We start from the raw sequence: 21,495 nt of genomic DNA on the forward strand, positions 1-21,495 counted from the left end.
GTACTAACATGAGCCTGTATAAAATCAGCCATCAATCACTAAAAATACAACGATAGCCTATCAGTCGAAATTGATTGAAAACTATGTATTTTGTTTCTAGTGCTAATAATATGATATGACAATGTTAATTTTGTCTTTTTAAGGAACTTATCTACATCTTACGGTTATAAAGTTTCACGTCATGCATAGCCGTCTACACAAAGTAACTGTTCCTGAATGAGAGTTTTTAGACGGGTTCTTATATATACATACATATATGCATCATGTGTAGCCGTATAATTCCATTGCAGGAAAAGCCTAACAAGTATAGCTGCGGCATATATAATTTTGTATGTCTGAGATTGCGTCTGAATGTGCTGCTTGAATTGCGTCTTCTTCCGGAGACGGAGACCCTTTACGTGCGATGCTCAATGTCCTTACTTCCATAATACCTGCTTGTATATTTTTGATGATGACACTGTTAGCAATCAACACATTCATCACCCCAGACTTAGCCAAGAGTCACAAAGGAAGAATATAATCAACTTGTAAGGGCAGCTATAATCAGTGAACGGAAGCTCTGGTATTTATTCATTTGAAACTGTTTCGCCGGTCCCCTACTGGATTCCTTTATCTTGCTATACACACCTACATAGGCAGAAAGGCTTTTGCATCTGTTTCCAAAAGCAAATTAGGCCTAAACTGTGTTCGCCTTCTTGAAATTTATAAGCGAACTCTGTTTTCCTGTCTAACGCTGCAGCATACCCGTCCTCCTAGCTCTTATAAATAGATTTAACAAGATACTTTATAGAGACAATTACTCTAGCTGATTTCAAGGATTTTCTTTGTTTTTCTGTGTAGCGACAGTTATTTTTTTTTCTATTTTCGGCTAATTCCACCGTATGAACAAGCATAAGCATTCCTAGATTTATCTAAGATTTTTCCTACAGACCTTTGAAACGGCCTGACCACCATATGCCATAGTACCCAATTGAAATTTGAACTAGCGATGATTGCATGTTTAGGCGTACCATGGTAACGAACTTCAGGCGATGCGCGTTAACCGTTCAGACTACGCTGTCGCATTTAACCACGCTTGTCACGTAGTGTGTGTCGGTGGTTGGGCTCCTTTTAGAGAAAGTCTTAATTGTTTAATTACCGCATCAACATAGGACAATCATCTTTTGAAATACGGACACTTGAAAAGTCTCTTGTCATGCATGAGAAAATCTTGAAGCACACTGAAACATACTGCGGTGACAGATATTTCCAATATTACAGGTCATTTAGCTACACTGTCTGCGGAAGTAGATTGTCGACTCATTAAGTAGATGGGTGCTACTCTTTCGGTTGATCAGATCCAAATACGCCAGTCGTTCTGGTCCTTTACAGACCGATCGATTAAACCGGAAGTGACCGACAAAACCGCGAGCTGTTTTGAAGGCGTACATATTGTTAATGGTGAGATACATACGGCGGTGTGAGGGCTGTGGTGCATCGCAAATTGACTCCTAGAGGCGCCGTTGGGCTACAACTGGAAATAGCCGAAAATAAGGAGCCCGTTCAACCTTGAAAACAGTCCCCAAAGATTCGCGTGACAGGACTTGATTATAGGCGAGACCTGCTTGTTTCCACTAACAGTCAGGAAAACACAGACCCATTAACCTGGAGTTAGCCCGAGACGCAAGGTCATATTAGCGGCACTTTTGTTCCGGCTTATTTGAATGAGGCTGTTCGTACTGGGTCGTATTCGACGAACATGTACGGAAGCCTTACGCTGGCAGAAAAATTCCGACTGGCTAATTGATTTGGCCTGCGCTCTAATAGGACTAGACGGCCATAGTAAAGTGTGGCCATACTAACAGATTATCAACAGATAATCGGAGGCATGCACATATAAAGGCCTAAATAATAAGTTAGCATAGCGTATGTTATTTTAATTAATAGTTATATTTTTTTCGTGTATGGATTTCGGCACAGTACATCTGTAACACTATTCGACTGTTAATAGTGAATAAAAGCGTCTCAAAGGAAACCGTAATTTCAAAAAAGGCCCGCACAAGTCTGCAATCATGATAATGTGGTCCTTTCACATGTAAAGGATCTGTACAAAAGAAAGTCATCACCAAATACAATAGGCCATCCCCAAGGAGCTAAAACAACTTTCCCTATCTAAATTATATGTACTAATCCAAAATTAATTCCGCACCGCGAAAAAGAACACGAGACAAAAAACAATCTCCGATGCATTTGGTGCGTTAGAAATCATCTCAATTAAGTGCGAAGTTGAATTCGAACTTGAGTGCCACTTCTCTGGTTGTCGCCCCTCGATAACAGTGTTCATTTAACAAATAATCGTTGATATGCTAGATCCAAAAAAAAGCTAACGGAGAAACTTCAGCTAAATATCGGTGAAAAGAAGGTTATGAGAGTGACAAAGGTGTGTGCGACAAGACGTGCTCATACTTACTAGCGTTCAAATATTAGCCAACCGGCTACGCGTTAGGTAAAACTTAATATCTCATTATTAATCATTAATACTGGCGCAAGGTAAGATATCTGCAAACACTCCGCGCATAAACCATATTGTTTTTTTCTTCTTTACTTCTCGCCAATATCTTAATGAACGTCATCATTATCCGTTAATATATCATTCATGAATGCATCATTTACTAGCAACTGGGCCGAAGCAAGTCAGCTTCAGTTACGGTACGGTAAAATCTGCTTACGTTTTAACATGCGTACGTCATTATATAATCCAGTCTAAGGTAGGCACAAACTCAATTACAAAATAGAAAAAAAAAAACACCGTAAAGTATACAATAAATGTAATTAAAGTGAACGAAAATCACAATATGAATAAATAAAACACGTGCCATTTATTGTTTTTAGGTGTGGCGTTGTCTTTGGCTGTTCTGTCTGGCGGGTTCTGGATAGGCGGTTCGCATTCATCTGCGGTCACTGTGCCAAAAGATTTGGCCGGACCCTGTGCTTCCTATGAGTGCGTATTGACCCTCTTCGTTGAACATGGACTATCAGACAATTGATTTGCGCATCTTCGGGCGATTAAGTGGATAATTAGGGCGTATCCATCATGCAAGTTCTCATCCTACTGTGTTTCCAAACCGTATTGTTCTCTGTGAACTGTTACGCCCTATTTAGTCATTGTCTTTTCTCATCATTAGCGGAAACCTGACTGTTTTTTTTTTGCCATTGTTATTCTATTTACTTACTAACTGTGCTAGCACATCTTTACGAGTAACTTCTTCCTTCCGAATAGCTTTCTCAATACAATCTATAAAAACAGTTTCTATGGCACATCACTGAAAAATCGTGTGAACTTCATCGTGTTTTCAGCTTCTGCAAGCCATGCCTTGATGATCACCGATGTCTATTCGTCAGCAATCCGGCAGGGGATGCAGGTACGTGTTTGCCGAAGATCGAGGCAAACGCGAATCGAAGTGTCTATCCTCCGGACTGGATTCCTGAGGACAGAATATGTCCCGTGGCGGGAAATTTGGGTTGGATCACTTTCGCAGGCCTTGCTTTATATCTCATTTCCTTTGCGCCAGGTAGGTGACCGAACCTTAATTTCTGCGACAGTTTAATGGGTAACATTTTTGCGCTCCTTATCTTAGGGACACGCTGTGGTATAGGTTCGAACCCGGCCATAGACGAGAACTTCGTTTCGTGCTAGGAGCTAGCCGTTTGACAAGGTGCCTAACGGTGATAGCGAACATAAAACTCTAAATGTAAAAATGATCTAATCTTGGATAGGCTAAGCAAATGATTGTATAAGATAATTCATGAGGATCTGATATTTAATTTCAGCTTTAATGAGAAATGTGTGAATATTCTTAGGGTAAAATTCGAAATGTAACTGTTCCTTCATAAATCAATATACCAGGCAATACTAACAATTGATATGCTTGTCTAAAAAATACTGGAATATTAAAGTATTAACAGAGTAGGTCAACGTTACAGGAGCTCAAGAGAGGAGAGTAATGTATCACACAATTTCCTTATACGTTTCTGTATTAGAAATAAGAAAAATTACTTCGGTCTAGTAAAACCAAATTCTGATCACGTAATGTAAATGCATCTTATTTAGAAAATAGAGTATATATATATATATATACAACGAAACAAAAGGAACTATATAAAATATTGAAAGGGCACACGGTACCAACCTTGTGCATCACCAGGCAATGGCCAACATCATGGGTTTGTATCACTGTGTACTAAAATCATTTCTTCTTCTAGGGTAACGCATTATTTACCTATTGTTCCACATGCATACGAATAAAATACTGCTTCGGCGTCACAGTTATTATATTTTTGAAATAACGATAAATATCGGTATAATTATCATGGTTGTTTTTTGTTCAACGTAAATGGCCGCTAATTGTTGTTTTTAATACTTAAGGCCGAAGCACTGGGAGCAGGTGCTCCCCAGGATGAAATTATCCAAGCTCAGCTAAATAAGCCTAGGTTGTCGATGATCCGCCCACTAAACGGCAGGCAAACAACCTCGTTTTCTAATAAGCAGGTGGCATCTGCTCAGCAGTATTAATGCTCTTTGGCCCGATTCAATTGCACGCTCGTTCCATAGTTTTCATGGCTCTTTCCCACAGCTATACGCAGGCTTCCTTTGTTTCTATCTCCCAAACATGTATTATTTCAAGACATAATAAAATGAAAAAAAAAAAAAAAACGGGTAGAATCCATTATATAGCCATGACACTCTTAATGGCAATGCCAACGTTCAGCCCACACACAGGTGTACAATGATTCCATTTAGAGGAGAAGGATGTATTCGTTTGAAAAATGATCGCAAATAGCTTACGGCAGTAATTTTTTTTCATTTCACGATATATTGTATCCTTTTCATATGCTTTTTTTTTTTATCGTTTTCTGGAGTAAAACGTTTAACTAAAAAGTTTATGTTTAACTCAATAACAACACAGCGGAAATTATAAAAAGCGACAGAAAGCTTTTCACGAATTCAACCGGCCGTCATGCTCAATGAAATGGCCTGAATACTCTCTGACGCTGAGTTTTCGATCACTTTTTTTTTATTTGGAAATATTAAATACCTTTTGTGCGGCTGCGTGTACATTTATTTTCAGTACTAACAATAGCTGAAGCATTAAAAATAAAACAGGGCTGGCGCCATCTGTAGTTACTCGTATAGCAGTACATGTTCGTTATGTACAAACGTGGCACTATGAACAAACTTCTTCAACACTATAAGTTATATATTCAGCTATATTTACAAGTTACGTTTTTTCTCTGATGTTGTAATAGTATTGCTGATTAGTAAAACATTAACCTGCATTAAATGTACCAGGTGTTTCTTGACAGCAGCAGATAAATACTTATTTCTGAATAGAGTAAAGCAAACGAAAAGCAGTAACTGCTACTTATGGGAACATAATTAAAAGAGAACGAGACGCCGGTATCTTAATCGTATTGTACACGCACTGTGCAGCTTGTATCCTGCATTTGTTTGTTCAATATTACCAAGAAGCGCTGCTGAGGACATCCCCTGAAGCGTTCAGCAATTCGCTTTTAAGAAACGTACTTTATTGTCAAGCTGACCTCGGCCTACCAAACAGCCAGGCATTAAAATGTTTTACTAAGCATCCAATGTGTCTTTAGATCGTAATCTAAGACTTCAATATCAAAATCCGCGTGCGTATTACTTATGACGCTATTTTTAATCTCTTTTATGTCTAAAAAACGTAATAACTCTTAAAACCACTAGGTACAGCTGCACTAGACGCGGATAATTGAAAAAAATACATTTTTACATAAAGCGGACGTGTTTCCTTTTCCCGCGTATTTTCCCTGATATCCCAAGGGCTGCCACCACGCATCCAATGACCAGGCCATTTTTAGGTCTCTGCTTACTTGTTTGGTTGCAAGCATGACGTATTCCTCCTTTGTGATAGTCAATACATTGAACGATTTCTTCCAGTCCTTTTGATCTAGTCATTGATATAACTTATCCTTTTTGAGAGCCGCTTTTTCATCGTTGTAAGTCCTCTTGCTCTTTTCATTCTGCCTTTCTTGGAACTACCTCCCGCCTCCTTCCTTCCAAAAGCACTTTTCTAACCTCCTCTCGGTTTTCAGTGTTTTTCAATTTTCAGTCTGTCGATATTTCCTGTGCTTGTTCTTTGTGAAAGAAATTCGTTTAAATGAACCTCATGACGTGCTTGCCAACCTGTCTATAGGCGGAATATGGATTCTGGCACGTTCTGAAGAGTAACACCTTACCAAGGAAGCTACTTTCTTATTCAACGGCATTAAGAGAGCTTTGAAGATATTGTGGGTCATAATTAGGGCATAAGAAAAAGACTTAGTTGAAGTCGTTGTAGGAAGGTGCGAAAACCACAAAAAAAGAATTCTGACATCGTGCGGCGACGTCTGTGTACGCCTAAGCCCTTGCTGGCAGTAGCGGTATCTTTAGATAAAGGCATGAAAATATTCCGGTAAGCGTGGCTTCATATCATTGTTTACCGGACCTCTTTACCCATCGGAAACGCGAAGACTGGGTATAACAAAACGATTAAAATATATACAAAATGCACAGCAGTGACACAAAGGTTTTCGCAAATTCTATTCTGATAGCAACAAAATCCAATTTTATTATTATTATTATTATTCATTATCATTATTTATAATCAATTATGTAAATTTAAGCAAAACTTGGCAACCATCTACCATAAAGAAAGTGAATATTTTGGGTTAAGGCCAGCTTCTAACGAAGTATTCGTGTCTTCTGGAGCATATATTGTCACAAACAGATTGTCTTCAATGGGTTTTTTTCACTTCCTTTTAAATACTATTGAAAAATTTTACCAAAATTTGCTCACTGGAAATTATTGAAGTGATAGAGCAACAGTAGCGATAGCCATCATTCCGTTAATTAACTGCGATGTTTCATTCAACATTGCTTTTATTGTACTGTTGTACTACTCAACACTCGTACAACAAACAAAGAGAATTAATACAGTCATAATAGCATTTCGATGTTAAATTTCCGTGTACTTTGACAATAACTTCATCCATACACGTCGTGTAGGATGTGACGTCGATAGGACTTCGTATAACGACTCTCGGCCTGTTTCAACCAGCTTGAGGAATAATATATCTGTGCGTATTTTGCACCAGTGTTAGGTAAAATGTATACTTGGATATAAAAGATGTTTTTTCAGTTATAATTAGATTCTGAATTCCTTTAAAAATATCGTATTTATCAAATGACCAGAATAGACTTCTCTTCTTAATTTTATCTTATAAACTATTTTTTTTCGAAGCGAATGTACGTCATTCAGTATGACCGATTCAGCTTGCTTAAAATGGTCGTCCTAAGTACTTCGGTGTTACCAATGAGCTCTAGCTCAATTGCAGGTAGCTTTGTTTTCTACCTCACAGCTCAACCCGACGTGCCCTTCAGTTTCGCCGATTCTGGTCTTAGCATCGAACATAGATTAGCTTTCCCAGAAGAGTTTTCTTGATCCCTTGCGCAGACGCGGGGTGGACCGCTGCCTAGCTAGAACATGCGAAAAGGAGTAGCCGATTTGGGCAGCGGCCCATGATGCTGGCTCCAAGAAGACGCAACAAATCGGACTTAGGCTGCAGGTGCCAGTTGCTCGGCCAGTTCCTTGGCCCCAATTATCCTCATGAAATCTCTTAAAAGTGTGGCTTAGACGAGACCTTAACAGGTCTGTGGAGACTGTGGACGAATGTCAAGAGAAAGGCGGCCGCTACCGTTGCCAGCAAAAATCTTTTTGTGCGCAACCCATAGTTGGGTTGACAAGGAAAAGATTTTCTATTGTGTTCCTGTAACTGACGGTAATTAAAATATTGCTCCCTAGAACATAAAGTTTATATGGATATATATATATATATAGATATATATATATATATATATATGGCATATACTTGCTTATTAAGCGCTTATGGCTGGTTCTATAAATCAGCGTTAAAGTCTACAAAGGCCTCGTCACTGAACAGCGAGGTTAACTTTCCAGTTAAACAAAAGATTGTTTAAAAAAACTCACTGGAGCTACCCTATGCAGGGACAAAGAGCCTACTTATACAGTTGAAGTATCATCACTCGAGCCACGACAACTATGCCATACTGCCATAAATCGTTATTTACCAATAATACAATTTCCTCAGTGCTCGTGTTTGCATTAGCAAGGCTTTGTACCTGACCTTAGCTATTCCGTCGTCCTATCCCACGCTATTTCGTCTTGCCTGTGTCCTTGATCTAAATCAGCGCTGGGCCTGCTCAGGCATGCAAGAGTAAAGCCTAGTTTGAGGGGCTCGTTTTACTATCGCTACATCTGAGAATACGATTCGCCCAACCACCAACCGATCAAAACTTAACTTACTATTCTTGACAAAATCTTGTTACATGTTTCCACATGCTCAAGATCCCATTCTTTTTGGTCTTCTTTTAATTTTTTTTTTATTTACTGTAACTGTTCATTGCAAAGCTGTTTTAGCAGCTTGCTTCTAATTTTCCTTGTAGCATTATCCTAGCCGTTGGCTGCGGTCCCACTATACGGGTGATGCCACGGTCTCGGTCGAGTTCAGCTATCGTTGTTGCTAACAGGAGCCAGCTGGATCAACTCTACGTTTTCCTGACCTGGCTTTGAGTCTATAAAACACTGGCTATTGGGACAACTATTATAGGAAGCGGCCCACTATGGCCCCTATCGTTGGTTCGCTTTCACGGCATAGTCTTCTGGTCAACCACGGATTAAAAGCAGCCAAAAATGTCTATGATGATCACGGTATCCAAGCTACACTTAGTCCTACGCTTAGTGAGTCTATAACTCTTATTAGTGCAGTAGTCTATAGTCCCTTAATAGTCACCTGTAGCATCGGCTTCGGCACTGCTTCTGGTGCTGAAGGAACGGCTGGAATCAGCAGGCTGCGTTCTGTTGTAATCTGTATAGACATGAATGTCACAGGGATTTCGATTGACGAGGCTGCTGCTGCTGCTGCTGCTGCTGTGGCCGGGATGGATATACAAGTTTCTAAATCGGATGGGAGACTGCTACTGCTAAGCAAGTGGTGGTAGTGAAGCCTGAAGCTGTTTGCTTCATTTGACAATGGCTTACGTTGGCTGTTGTGCAACGATTGCTAACAGGACGCTGGGTAGGGAAGTGTCCACAAACCCACTGAGTGACTCGATGTTGATTATGGTAATGGGTACTGCGAACTACGAAATCGAAACGAAACGAAAAAAAAAGAAAGACCAGATAAATATTCCGAAGAAGATGCTTGTATGAGCCAGTCAATGTCCACGAGGATCTGTTAGACTGGTTGTTTTGCCGCAGCTATGTGCGGTTATCCATTTTGTATTTGTGTATCAGTATATATATATATATATACACAAAGTGTATATATATATAGTATATATATATACTTAAGCAAAGACTAAGCTTTATGGTGTAGGCATCTGCAATAGGAATGCATAACACGAGCTGCGATAGAAGAGTTGCACAGTGTGCCACGCACTCTTCACGGCTACGTTGCCATGGAGCAGAATAAACTCGGATAAGTGATTAATATTAGCTATGGCAGGTATATCTTTTTGCAACATCCATTAGGAGGCACCACACACCAGACATGTAGGCAGATATAGGAAGGGAACATGGGCACACAGGGCCTTATTTGTAGAGGCTATATAAATGTACTGCTCATAAACGCACTCATCGTAAAGACGGTGAGCATTCGATTTTGAGATGGGACTAGCTCGAAATTTGTTTGTTGTGATAACATAATTTCGTGAATCTTTTGTTGTGTGAAAGCAGGTTACTGTCCCACAGCTCTACCCATTCTTTCATATAATTAACATGTTACTTAGTGCAGCTGATGCAGCATAAGCTTTCTAGGATTTTCGTAGCTTCGTAACGCCACAACGACATAGGCAATTAAGATTACTAAGCCTTTGCAGGAAACGGAAAAGTTCAGTAGAATTAGATAGATGTGGTAGAGCAAAAACTCTGCCACAAGTACTGTAGTCTGCTTCTTTCGCTTGGTTGGAGGATGCACTGATATAATATATTGTTGATATTTATCTATTTGACTTCAATATAGACGTTCTAAAAGTGCGAATCTTTCCCGCGCCGAACCTCGAAGAACACGTCCGCGTCACGCGATGTAACGCTGGTCAATTGAATCTATAACTAAGAATCTATAACTTCGACAACAGATTCCATTTCGAAAATAAAACCTTCTCGTCCTCACTTGACCGTCACCTATCAGGAAAGACCCTTAATAAAAAGTCGTTCTTTTTCTTGAAGGTGTTCCTAGAAAGTACATTGCACCATCTTATTCCATTCTGAGTAATCAATCGCACACAACAATAATATGTAATCAATATATATAACGTGATGGACTGTAAATCTGGTAGCCGGAACCAGGTCCATAAAATGACGATTACACACTCACTAGACTTTTTTGCGAAGCAAACCTTTAATTAAACTGTAGTGTTCCGGGGAATACTTTTTCATTTTTTGCTCTTTTTTCCTTAGGTACAGATTTTTATCTACTGATGTACTTACAGAAAAAATAGAAAAAATATTGCACGAAACATAATATGGCAGCCGGCCAATTTTGGTTAACCTTCCTTTGACCAGTCTATAGGAGTCGCTGACAGAAAGACTGAATGCACGAAGGCAAACATTTTTGTTTCAGCTCTTTTCCTGCTTAGACATAGCCAGTCGTCACTACCACCGCACAACCTCATAGCTATTATGCTAAAATCTCCCACTAGCAACAAATTCGCGTACAACTTCGTTCTTATTGCTGATCACTGGTCCCAGCGTCTCGTTGTATACACACCGATACGTTCTCTCCATTTGGATGTTAATGTCGCCATTGCGTAAAGCAAAAGACAGCGTTTTTCGCGTAGCTACCGCAAGTATGGCGGTGGTCCTTGTGACGCTATTACTTACCTTCAATAGCCATAGTCCCTTTTGAACTTTCGCTTATCGGTAACTACGTCATAGATACGTGCCCCACTTTTACGACATAAAGCTGCTTCACTGACATCAACCACCCGTGGTCTACCTTATATGTCGAGCGATAGACAGAGCCATTGTCCATTGTCGGCGTCTCATAAGATAAGCTGGCTTCCGTGGCCCTGGAACAGAAAGTATCGATATTGCGACGTACATATTTAAGCAAACGGGTCTAGTATAGATAGATATATAGAGTGAAATACAACCTCGTTTCTCTCGAACGCTAAAATTGCCCACAAGATAGAACATCGAATAAAAAGCGGATTTAGGTGATGTGACGTCTTAAATGTGCGGACCTGGCAGAAAGTCGCAGCCAGAGTGGAACTACGTTTGACGGAAAACATACAGCAAATAGACACCAGAGAAATAGATTAATCTTGTATGCCAATACGCAACCTCAACAAGTGACAAACGCGTGCACCAATAATGTCACACTTAACCAGCGCCACCTATGTAAACAAGAGAGGTTCATAATTACGGCATTATATAGAAATTTCGAAAATGAAAACTATTGCGTAGTATAACCGTGTTTTTAGGTTACATGCAAAAGATCGATTCCGTCATTCAACAAGGTCAGAGCTAATCGAAGACTGATCGACATAATCGGTACGCTACCATTTTACTCGTGATTCATTTTCCTTTGCTCATTTGTAGCTCATGTGAATAGAAAGGGCCCGTATAAGAGCGCAAGGAAGAACATAAGCATAGAAAACACTCGAGTTTCGGCATGCTCATAGTACTTCTATTGACTAGATATCTTACTGTCTTCCACTTAGTGCTGTTTACCTGCGCCTAGAACGTCTGTAATGGACCATCGAAGTGCAAAAACCCACATCTGCGCTTTTTATAATTTCGTCGATTGGATTAACAGTGTGACAGTTGAGGTTACCTGCACTTCGCCCTTTTCGTCCGGTCCAGTTCACTGTTCGGTACAAAGTCGCCATTTGCATACACACGAATGTGTCTTGCGATTTTTACGTATTCTCTGTTCAAGCCGCGCAACAAACTGCAAGTGAACTTTACTATGTTTATTGAACCAAATCATAACATGCGTATCCTATATGAATGTGTTCAATTTGTTTGCCGTAGGGGCTGAGTTTAATACTGGAAAAATAGGCTCGTTAAGGTAAATCGCTTTGTATTTTGTTATGTACTCTATCTAACATTTTTCTGTCGTTCTAGGAAAAATTAAACGGGTCTTTCATAGGTCTCATTAGACAAAGGGAGAATAAAATAGATTGATATATATATAATTATTATTATAGATAAATAGGAGCCCTAATTTAAAATGCTAAGTTCACTTGAGCTGGGCAAGACACACTCGCAGAAAAAAGTGGCAGGTAATGCCCAACTACTACCTGGGTAATAGGAATTGAGACCTCTTGAATCTTTTAAAAAATTTTCTTGAACCAAGAAATGCTGACTGGTACCGGTCGTGAGTAAAACGACAAACATTCCTAGTAGATACAAGTGCTTCTGGGAACAAAACTTTAAAAAAAAGCTTGAAATACGCTAAAATAGGATATCATCCATTTGTCCTAATTCACCTTAGTGGTCTCAAATGGCCTTATTTCTTTCGACATTTCTGCTACATTTTTGTACGGGATTATAGCTGAAGAAATGAACGAGGCTTGACGTATGTTGCGATAAATGTGCTTTTTGGTGGTCTACCGGTTGATTGGCGCTCAGCTATCGTCAATCGCAAATTACGTAAGGCAATAAGCCAGGTGGTAATCATATCTAAAAGTCCCATAACTTAGCTTCCGTGGTTCGTAAATTGCTCAAGGTGTTAGAAGTCCCCCAATATATTTCGTAAGTTGAATTTTCAAATTTATTCAAAACTCATTTTTATTGTAAACTTATCGTTGGATGCTTCCATCATTTTCATTTGTTCAATTACGTCTACCTCTCGATACATGTACTCTGTATTGTCTTACAGTGCTCTTAATTGTCTAACTATAAATTACGTCACTTTGTCATATTTACAAATAAATCCGTTGCTACAGTACGAGGCTGCTGTCAAATTTTCTGTTCTAGAACTCCTCGACTAGACACCCTTTGGACAGCGTCGGCCCTAGACTAATATTGGATGACACCTCAGATGAACGTTCAATAAAATAGCATGGGTCGCTTGTCGTGAATTCGACACATTAAGCAGTCCTCGTCTCTGTCGCTTGGTCGATCGTCTACAAGGTTCTTATTCTATTGTGGATGGAATCTTAGTTAGGTCTGCCATAGTGACCGATGTTCAGTTCACTGTGTGAGCAAGCGGCTTAACTCTTGGGGTCAAAATCCACAAAAATCTTGTTGTTACTCAGTCTGTTTGCAGGAATCGTCGCAGATTCGGCGGTCAAGACAGACAGTCCGGAATATTTGTCAAATTCCAGTCATAGTCATATTTCCTCTCTCTAAGGTGTTTTACTGATTTCTGAGGACTGGTCAGTGAAGTGAAGTTAGTTGACGATACAGGAGAACTTCGTTAATCATCGTCGACCGACAAGCAAAGCAAAGCGGCTTGGCTGATCTGTATCAAAATCAAGATCGATCGATGTAAAGAATAAAGGAGAAAAAAGATGTGAAAAGAAAAAAGAGCGAATGTCCGGCGACAAACAATAGAAACATTGTCAATCAAACAGACCGTTGCGCTCACTTATTTTTCTATTAAGCATGAACTTTACATTGGATCTTGTGAATATAACTTTTATAAAGCAATGTGCTCCAACGGACGACGACACTCACTAACGTCTCGTTGAGCTCTATAAGGCCTTCAATATATAATAGTTCATACGATACTGCTACATTTTCAGATGCAAATGCAATGGGGGAAGCGCAAACAATTAAAAAAGCAGAATGAAGGAGACTGAAAGCCCCAAAGGCCAGATGAGATTCCAGCGGGGGCTTTAAGGTTGCTCACCAGAAGTGAATTAAGACCTTTATTAGCAAACTTTTTCCTTGGAATGGTTCCTGAAGGTATGAAAAAATGGTGAGGTAATCCCGATTCCAAAACCCGGTAAGGCGGGCATCTAAACCCGTCTGCCGTTTCAATACGGCAGTCAAAATCATGAAGTACATTATCATAGATGGGCTCACACCGATCTTTGTCAGACACACAATATGGCTAGCCTAAAGAAGACTCGTAATCATCAAGAAAATACTATACAGGGCATATAGTAAGAGCGACAAAACGTTCAAAACCCGAAACTACGTTTTCTAATACTACTAATGTTAGTAACGCGAAGGTTCGAGAAGGAGGGTGATAGCAGGAATGCTACAGAACTGATTTCTTATCTATTATGTGGAACCTTACTTATTACGAGATGCTGAATATTCTAGATAGGCCAGACGACCCGGACACTTTTGCTTACACTGATGATCTAGCGTTAATTATAGCAGGCCATTTTGAAAAAAGGTTATAAGGAAAAACGAATAGGACCTTTGCCGCCGTGGTGGACTGGATGAAAGATCACTCAGTAGCACAGGAGAAAAGCGGGATAATCTACCTGCAGCAGAAGTCATAGCAATAGATGCAATTGCATATAGGTCAAGTCGATAGAAAAAGTACCGAGACGTTGTCCTGGATACTGATCTGGTAGGTATGCAAAATGTCCGATATGCTAGGGGAAAAACGCTCCATATCGCATTTAATATAGTGCGACTTATGTTTAGAATGAAAGAACTCTCGCAAGGCACGTGACCCCTTCTGACGTCGGTAGCCCTATTGTAAGGATGTTCCTATAAGAGCGAATATTGCTTCAGATAAATAGAGCAAGAGGAAGACTTTGTTTAAAGCACAAAGAGCAATAGATATTAGAGTAATCAAAACGTATAGGACATTCTCCATTAAAAGGGTCTTTGTACTTGCTGACATGCTATCCTGGGATATTTTGGCGCTATGGGCTGTCCATGGCCAAGACAGCACTGATACGGAAGTGACAAGAAAAAGGTTCACAATAAGGAACGGCGAATAGGTCGAGAACCTTAACGAATTCTTTCATCCCGGATCCGGGTGTCTGGTGTGACAGACGACTTCACCTATCACATCATGCATGTTTTAAGCGGACGCAGTCAGCACCAGACGCACATGGTAAAAATTGAGAAAACGCAGCATGACATATGCGTATTGCGCATGTTAAATAAAGCCGACTGAGTACACTATACTGTATTTGACCATGAAGTCCAAAAATGCATAAAGAGGTACTGTGAGGTAGATTCAGGACCATGATCAAGGACGTTGTGGACCTTATCGTTAGATCCAGAAAGGAGAGGAACAATCTTTTTCCAGATCATTATAGACAAAAACAGACCTTGAAAAAGCAAAAAGAAAGAAACCTGAAGAAAAGCGTCAAGGGGTATGCGCCTTTTCCTCCTTTTTAATCATATTTCAAAAATGGCCTAAGCCTTCAGAAAGAATCCTCAGGAGGACAGCGATTTGATGTGTATTATCGTGCTCCACGCCACCAGAGTGCGACTTCATCGTTCTGCGGACAGGCCAGTAAATTTCACACTCGGGCGCCTTCAAACTAGCTGCAGAAGAAATTGATATCCCGGCCGTGCATAAGTGCATCAGCCCACAACAAAAATACAACAACGCGTTCAGCTACATCGTCGTGTACAACAAACAAAGCTTTATACATTATTCTACTGATCTATCCGAATCAATATTGTGAGTTCAATTCAAATATGAAAGAGTTCGCTGTTCCAGTATTGAGATAGAAACCAAAGTTTTTCGACTTTCGGCATTCGATTGCCGCGTTCCATAAGCAGAGTAAGCGAGACGATGCAAGAGACAGGCTTCAAACGGCCAACTTATCTGCCTTTATTGTGATTAAACAATGCAAACAAACAAAGAAACGACAGAACGCAGCGTGAACGACCAGTTGTAGGAAGGATTTCCAAGGAATCTGACGACTGAGAGATTCCGGTAGACGTTAACGGCCGCAAACGGTTCGTCTATCCGCAACTGCAGAAGCTGCGCATATGGACTTATGTGACACACAGAAAAGGGAAGGGAGAACGCAACCGCATGAATATGCATTTGTGAAGAGTAAAGGGGATTACGGCAAAGACACGATATTCCCGAATAAACGAATGTGAAATGGCCATAAGACTTACAGTATTATAGGCGACGCGATGAACTGTTTATCGGCCCTTGGCAGTTCCGGGCACTAAAATCACAATGGATAGTCATTACTGTACTTATTTGGAAAATGTGTTAGTTAGGTTAAAGAAGGGTACAATAGCTGCTCTAGCAACAATTCGGCACCTTTATGGCACTTATGCGAATGTATGAATTAATGCTAATAGTTTCTACTCTGATTTTACAGATCAAACCGTTGTTACTTGTCCTGAGAGATGTGCACATATATCATCTTGTAACTATGTTTAGTATCATATTAAGCTTATCTGTGTCGAATTGAACACGACGGTCCGACATAAATTAGTTGCAATATTGGCCCAAATAATGCTCGTTGAAGAACAACGCTTCGTTCTTCATCTATTCATGCTTCGTACTTAATGCGTCTCACACAACGAATGCTAGATACAGCTAAGCAATTTTTCGACGACGTTCATCGTAAAATAACACCTCGTTGCGTTAACGTTAATTACTCGATTAAAATCGCGGAGTTTAGTATATTTATTTTCATTACATCACTGCAGTTTAATGTCAATAGCTACGAAAAAATTCGTATATCGATGACAATGATCGCTTTAATAGAACAAATAGATCATTCTAGCTCGTTATGGTGGCTTCGAATGCTACTGATCGTTCCACTTACAACCGATTCATTCACAACTTCTACATGAGTAACATTGGCATTTTTCTTCTACCCCTCAACATTTAATTTTCTGGATCTGTCTTAGTCTAATGGGAAATGGGATATGAGTCTACGAGTGAACTAGGCCCGTGCTCCATAGACAAAATGTTATCTTCTTATTTAAGCGCGAAATAGTTTACTCTAACGATGTACGATCAAATTTACTATAATTGCGCGATTACCTTTGCCAGTTCTGCCACTATTTCTTTTCCTATGATCGATAGATACGATTTTCCTACGATCTTTCCTACGATAAAAGAACGCGGAAGCTTCCTTACTGAACACGATACCCGCAAACGCTGCAGTCCCTCAATGTATGACCCCATATGTTCGAATGTCGATATTTTTTTTAAGTGACATTCTGGTGTTTCAAATGATTCGATTTTGCTATTCTTAGAAAAAGCGGAAAAATTGTCATTTTAACGGATTTTTGAAAATTCTTAGACTGGTAGGTAGCGTGGCGTCATAGCTGAAAAATTGATGGACAACAGTATTAAAATAGTTCTCTAAGCTTCGCGCTTAATTAAGATGTAATAATTAATTAAGCAATATGATCTCCATATGTTGAATATGGGGAAAAGTTATAGTAAAATAATAATGCCGTAGCTTATATTCGACACACGGAATGTTTTTGTTTCAAGGCGCTCAAATATGAACCTGTCCGATAAAAGTAGACGTTCCTACCTACGAAACTAGGAATTTGCGGACCGATTTACTTAGTTACAGCGACAAGTACCACTTGATCATGCTCTCAGGTGCAGAGTATATAACACCAGTGAGAAACTGCAAAATTAGCCAATTAGTGCCTAATCATTTGCTAAACCGAGTAATCAGTCAGACCTGTACCTAATCAGCTAATCCAGATGGCGCTACCTCTATATCGCCAATTGTATATCGGTCAAGGCAGTCTTCGATCAATATAAACCGATCACTAAGAACGTGTCTGAGACAACAGTTCTGTCATTTCATAAGCAGCACACCATCGTGGTTTATCTCAGGTATTTTTTACGACTATTCTAGAGAAAACGATTAACGAGAGCTAATTAACCCATCACACTGCCACAATGAACTAATTTAGTTTTTGTTTTTTTTTTTTTGTTGATGGCGTGTTTATGTCGGATATCACTGATCACCGATGGTCAGATGCGAATCTCGTCACTTTTAGAATTACACAAAAAACAAACGTACACATTCGTTCAACAAAAAAAAAGGTGATTAGGTTTCGATCCACTATTTGGCTTACAGAACTGGGCAAACTTTGGTGCAAAAATTATAGGTAACGTTACACTCCATTGGCCGTCAGCCCAACCCCGTACAATGGCGGTGTAGAAACAAAAAATCCCAATACTATCCTTTTGGCTCAATTACCTTTATCTCGGCGTTTGATTATGAAGCTCTATAATATTCGATGGATGAAATGTGTCTAATTTGCGTTTTGCCAGTACATAACTGCTATTACTAAGTACAGAAATTAACTTTTGCAAGTTTTGATAAAAATTACATACATCTATAGCCTCGCAGTATTGGAATGTTGGTTCGAGAATAAGTTGGATTAGATACATACAAAAAAATAACAGTGTATTTGTAGGATATCATCGCTTCAGACTCTGCATTGAAATATACGCTATGAAATGTTCCTTAAGCTTCTTGGCAAGACCAGCTTCTACAATCCCATATCCGGATTTAATCTATATCAGAATTAAAACTACCTCCATATTACTGTTATTATTAGTATCTATCGAGTGTTTTGTTTTCCGCACAACAATGCTATTACGTATTACGTATTTGCTAATATAATAGCTCATATTTTCTAAAAATATTGCCGAAGGGTTACTCCTTTTCTCCTAATAATGTTTCTAATTATGTTTAAGGTCTTATTTTCTTCGTCCTATCGATAACAAAAAAGCAGCAATGATGTAATTTCTAAAAACAACTACAGAAAGGGGTATGTGCTAATTGCAAAGTTGGCTCCGTCTGAGTCATGATATTGTCGTTTGTTCTTGTGTGGATATCTGTCTCCCTGTTCGAAGAGCCGGCGTTTAGTTTGGGTTGGAACCGCGTTTACTTCGTCACTTCCATTATCCAATAATTAGTAAGCGTCTCACGCCGCTTCAAGGATTAGCAATCGAGGAGGCAACCCTTAGTTTTCAAAGTTTGTTACTGTTTGTTAATGTGTATTGCTTTCCTTCGATTACTTTTTTATGCTTTAATCAACTTGTTGTATTTTTTTAAAATATCTAGTACCAGAGACATATGGTAAATTCCGTTCGGATCCGCCTACTCTATTGTCAAGTGTACTATTTTAAAGCAATCACGTTTTTGGCACTGTTCTGAGGACCGCATTCGTGCACACTGTCTCCCTATAAAAGAGAAAACAACATTACCGTCTCATGGTTCTCTTGCTTACATTTATTGTAATCAGAATTCTGCACAACTATTTTCGCATGTACAACTCTTACAATGTACAAACAATGTGGTATAATTACAGAACACATACAGCCACCTAATTTATATAAGACTACTGTTCAGCCGTATTCTTTCTAGGTCATTTCTGCATTTCATTTACCTTACAGTCATATAGTGTCTCACCACTGTAGCAAAACATGTTGACTAGATGTTCTTGTGTCCAACGAAGCCAACAGTTTGCAACTATCCATGTAGACAGCTCACCTTGTGAAACTACTAGCCCTGCGAAAATATGGACCGTGTTATTTACAACACTGCTATTTTGGGCATGACAACCATGCTGCGTATTGTTGGCACACTAGCGTCATACATAGAGAAATCCAAAAACCAAGATCTCACTCACGAGGTTTTGTTACAATAATCGCACATAACGCATGCACAATAGTGCAACTGATGTGGTATCAGCAATAACTTGGCAAGGGCACAAACTGTGACACGTGAGTTGTTCAGTCCTTCCCTACAGTGTCTATATAGTACTAATATCGAATGTTTAAGTTCTTATAAAGGTTACAGGTCTCTAAGCAATCTGTCTCGTGCCTTTTAGTAAGTTGTCGATTTAATGATAGGCTGATAAGGGCAGCCTCAACATCTTTCAGACTTATTAACTTTCTATTCACATATTACAAGAAACTTGCTGAATTGGCATCCTCAAGCATTATGAGTTCCATAAGCAAAACGCCAATCTTCTCTAAATTTTGCTCAGTCAAAGAAAGGCCATTGCTTGCTTCACATAATAGATTTTTTTTGTTTTTTATTTTGTCTTGCAAATAACGACATATTTCATCCACAATACGACAGCAATAGGACAGTGTTTATACAACATCAGTCCTCTCGTAAGAGCACTAAGGAAGCTTTTCTATATGACGTTGGTGAGTTTATGGCTGAGAGTAAAATCTAAATTATCGTACCGTGCCGTCGTTTATCGAGCCACAGATTAATTTATTGTCATTATTTTCTATGCTTGCCACATGCTTTCTGCAACGTATTATACGTCGCACGTTTAGGGTGCAGTGACAAGATGTCAGTTATTCTGAAAGCACTATTTTATAGCAGGGCACGTACAACTTTAAAACCTGTGACGTTCTGTGAACTTACTAATATATAAGCTAAGCTTGCAACAGGTCACGGGTTCCACACCAAACGCCACTGCTGCTTGAAACCCTCTCAATCGCTAAAGCGTTACATATGAAGTCATCATACTACTCCTTCGATGAGCCTAGTGGGGGCATAAACTAGCAAGTATTGTTAGTGACAGCGGGCCTATAATGATGGTATCCAAGCAGACACGCCAGCAGTTATATGTGTCAAGAGGTGACCTTAAGATTAAATGACATGGGCAGTTTTGCTCCTCATGAGTCCACAATAGCGGTAATCCCATAGAGGCAACTGCTATGAAAGGTATTAACATATTCAATGTTAGGGTATAACAATAAACGATTTATGTGTAAATAAGCTTAATTATTGGTGAAATTATCCCCGCTTACTATGAGTCGCTTGCGAATGTTTTCTCTTAGTAAGGGCTTATGAGCTCCTTCAAACGCTCATTATTGATAAAGTAGTATTACGGTGATCTACTTATATGACATCAAAATCGAGTTATCTACCTAATAGACACTTTTGACTTTAAAAGAAAACCGAGATTAATACGACAATTCGAAACCAAGAAAGAATATATAAATCATATTTTTAGCAAATGCTTATAATAGACATGAAGTCCTGAATGAACAACGCTACCATGAAATGACGGCACCAAATCGTCATTTTGTCGCTTTTTTAATATAATATATTCACTCGATTATGCTTTACTTATACGTACATGTTTTCATCTGACGCCTTCAGTGGGTGCAACAGTTTGTCGAACAGCGTATGAGTAGGTCAGTTTCACTGGTTGTCTTGTTTCTGATGAAAAGCACACCATCATTCTCAATCTTACATGGAAGTTTTCGAAATATGTGAGGTTATTTCTAACAAAAGCGTTTTCGTATGTGAGGCAACTACTAAGTCTGCTATATACCTTAATATCCGTAGGAAATAAATTTTAGTGTTCACACATGAGTTGTGTGGCATCGAACATCACAGAATTTTGACAAATCTGGTTGCTTCGTCAACTTGCTGCATCATAGCTATTAATGTGTTGTAAATTGAATTGTATAGCGTTTAGCTAATATCAGGTGATCGCTTAAGAA

The 21,495-nt window shown here is 39.3% G+C and overlaps 2 protein-coding genes and 1 long non-coding RNA gene across 28 annotated transcripts in view; 2 read left to right on the plus strand and 1 right to left on the minus strand.

Moving 5' to 3' along the window:
- Positions 1-16,162, minus strand: part of LOC147756281 (uncharacterized) — a 55,565-nt gene extending 39,403 nt beyond the window's left edge. The window contains exons 1-4 of one of the 14 annotated variants that reach the window (XR_015327334.1): positions 11,814-11,992; positions 11,077-11,149; positions 8,872-9,220; positions 6,923-7,827 (exon numbers count right to left, since the gene is read on the minus strand). Coding sequence is in view for 1 of the 14 variants with exons in the window: in XM_086988424.1 (XP_086844550.1) it covers positions 9,116-9,220; positions 11,077-11,149; positions 11,814-11,977 (342 nt within the window). In the remaining 13 variants the exon portion in view is untranslated. The other 13 variants (XR_015327333.1, XR_015327335.1, XR_015327340.1 and 10 more) reach the window with 13 other exon arrangements.
- Positions 1-21,495, plus strand: part of LOC111248926 (proton myo-inositol cotransporter-like) — a 90,948-nt gene that overhangs the window by 61,863 nt on the left and 7,590 nt on the right. For all 13 annotated transcript variants that reach the window (XM_086988411.1, XM_086988413.1, XM_086988412.1 and 10 more), the window contains 2 exons: positions 2,872-2,980; positions 3,337-3,551. In XM_086988411.1, coding sequence (XP_086844537.1) covers positions 2,872-2,980; positions 3,337-3,551 — 324 coding nt within the window. The remainder of the gene's footprint in view (positions 1-2,871; positions 2,981-3,336; positions 3,552-21,495) is intronic.
- LOC147756282 (uncharacterized) lies at positions 11,493-13,665 on the plus strand. Its single transcript, XR_015327347.1, has 2 exons — positions 11,493-11,633; positions 13,346-13,665. It is a non-coding gene; the product is annotated as an uncharacterized LOC147756282 (long non-coding RNA).

This window comes from Varroa destructor, unplaced genomic scaffold (assembly GCF_002443255.2).
Source record: "Varroa destructor unplaced genomic scaffold, Vdes_3.0 BEIS01000004.1, whole genome shotgun sequence".
NCBI lineage: Eukaryota > Metazoa > Arthropoda > Arachnida > Mesostigmata > Varroidae > Varroa > Varroa destructor.